The following is a 1885-nucleotide window of genomic DNA, read 5'->3' on the forward strand; positions in this document are numbered from 1 at the left end:
TTAAAAAAAATGATATCAACTATTTCAAAGAAGATTATCAAACCTTCTTCTCCCACCTCATCTACTCAAAGATGGCACAATCTTTCCCTTATTGATCAAGTTGTTGATAATTTGTATATGCCCTTTGTTTTTTCTATTCAAACCATCAAGTGGCTACAATCCCAAAAACACCAATTTATCAGAATTTCTAACAAACTCTTTGTCAAAAACTCTAACATCTTACTATCCATGGGGAGGAAGTCTAAAAGACAATACTACTATTGAGTGTGATGATCACGGTGCTGAGTTCTTCGAAGTTGAAATCAACTCTTCCATGGACGAAGTTATTCATAACCCTGATTTGACATTCCCTCAAGGTTTATCTTGGGGGTATTTGTCGTCATCGACATCTGGTGCCTTAATTGTTGTACAATTAAGCCATTTCGAGTGTGGAGGAATCGCGCTTAGTCTTTGCATGTCCCACAAGGTGGTGTTAGAGTTTACCCCGTATTTTACTTTTTTCTTTTTCTTCTGATTCGTTCAAGGTTTGCAATTATTAACTTCTGCATGCATGATGCATGTCTTGTTATTTCAAAACTAACAGGTGGGAGACGCATGCAGCGCTTACTACTTCTTGAGGGATTGGGCTAGGTTAACTCGAGATCCAAAATTAACATTATCTCCTCCATACTTTGTTCAAGATTCACTAATGCCATCAGTACCATTTGATGTTCCTCTGTTTTCCCCTGTTATTGAGCCAAAAAAGGAAAGATGTATTCAAAAGAGGTTTGTATTCTCTGAATCCAAGATAAACGCGCTTAAAGCCTTGGTTGTTGCAGAATCCTGCGTGCAAAACCCAACAAGGAACGAGGTCGTGAGCGCCCTCCTCTACAAATGCGCCGCTTCTTCTTCTACTACCAATTTAGGACGATCTCAGTTAGTCCAAACCTCAAACTTGCGAAGTCAAGCATCACTACCACCAACCAGCATAGGAAATATTGCCACTATATTTTCCACACCAATATATGAAAACTACGAACATGACCTCAAACTGCCAAAATTAGTAACCGACATAAGAAAGTCCAAACACGACCTGTCCACCAGAAATAATCTACAAGAAAATGAATATATCAGAGTGATGTTGGAGGCATATAGAACAGGGAAATTGCCATTCCATCAAAGGAATTGTGATGTTTATACTATTACTAGTATATTAGCATTCGAATTCGAAAAAATAGATTTTGGATTTGGGAAACCTACTAGAGCAAGCCAAGAAAGTGGTTCATTTAGCAACTTGTTTATCTTAATGAATACACCTGATGATCATGATAGAGGAGTTGAAGCCTTTGTAAATTTGAATGAACAGCACATGTCTGTTTTCAAGAATGACAAGGACCTCCTCCAATTTGCTACTCCATTTTAAGGGCGTCAAATGAACAGGTCAAAATGAACTAAGTTAATAACGCGTAGTTTACTTTGAAAGTTAAGTCAAAGTGTTCTATTTTACTTTGAAAGTTAGGTCAAAGGTGTTCTATTTCTAGAGTCTGTAGCACCTTTTTGAGGTGCAATTTTTCATTTTCTTTTTATCTGTTTATGCATTTCTGTTGTCTTGTTTTGTTGTTTTTGGTTTGTAATTTTTGGAATTTGACAATACGTTTGTTTTGTTTGCAACAAATTTTACAGTGATAGAAAAATAAATTGCAATCATAATTAAAATATGAAGAAACATAATTTTATTCATCAAAGATTGTGAGTACAAATTTGTTGATTCCTTTCTCATAAGATTGATCTATGATTCGAGTGTTAGTAGCGTGTTTCACGAACTAGGATAATATGTGGAAAATAAATCAACCATAAATAAAATTTGAAAAAATAAAAATATTTTATTGATAAACATGTAGGTACA

At 35.3% G+C, this 1885-nt stretch overlaps 1 protein-coding gene across 1 annotated transcript; it reads left to right on the plus strand.

The window, feature by feature from the left end:
• Positions 1-313: 313 nt before the first annotated feature.
• Positions 314-1402, plus strand: LOC107059221 (acylsugar acyltransferase 3-like). Its single transcript, XM_015305707.1, has 2 exons — positions 314-466; positions 584-1402. Exons 1-2 carry the CDS (start codon positions 314-316, stop codon positions 1400-1402), a joined length of 972 nt encoding a protein of 323 aa, XP_015161193.1.
• Positions 1403-1885: the final 483 nt, after the last annotated feature.

Source organism: Solanum tuberosum, unplaced genomic scaffold (assembly GCF_000226075.1).
Source record: "Solanum tuberosum cultivar DM 1-3 516 R44 unplaced genomic scaffold, SolTub_3.0 scf00963, whole genome shotgun sequence".
In the NCBI taxonomy this organism is placed as follows: Eukaryota; Viridiplantae; Streptophyta; class Magnoliopsida; order Solanales; family Solanaceae; genus Solanum; species Solanum tuberosum.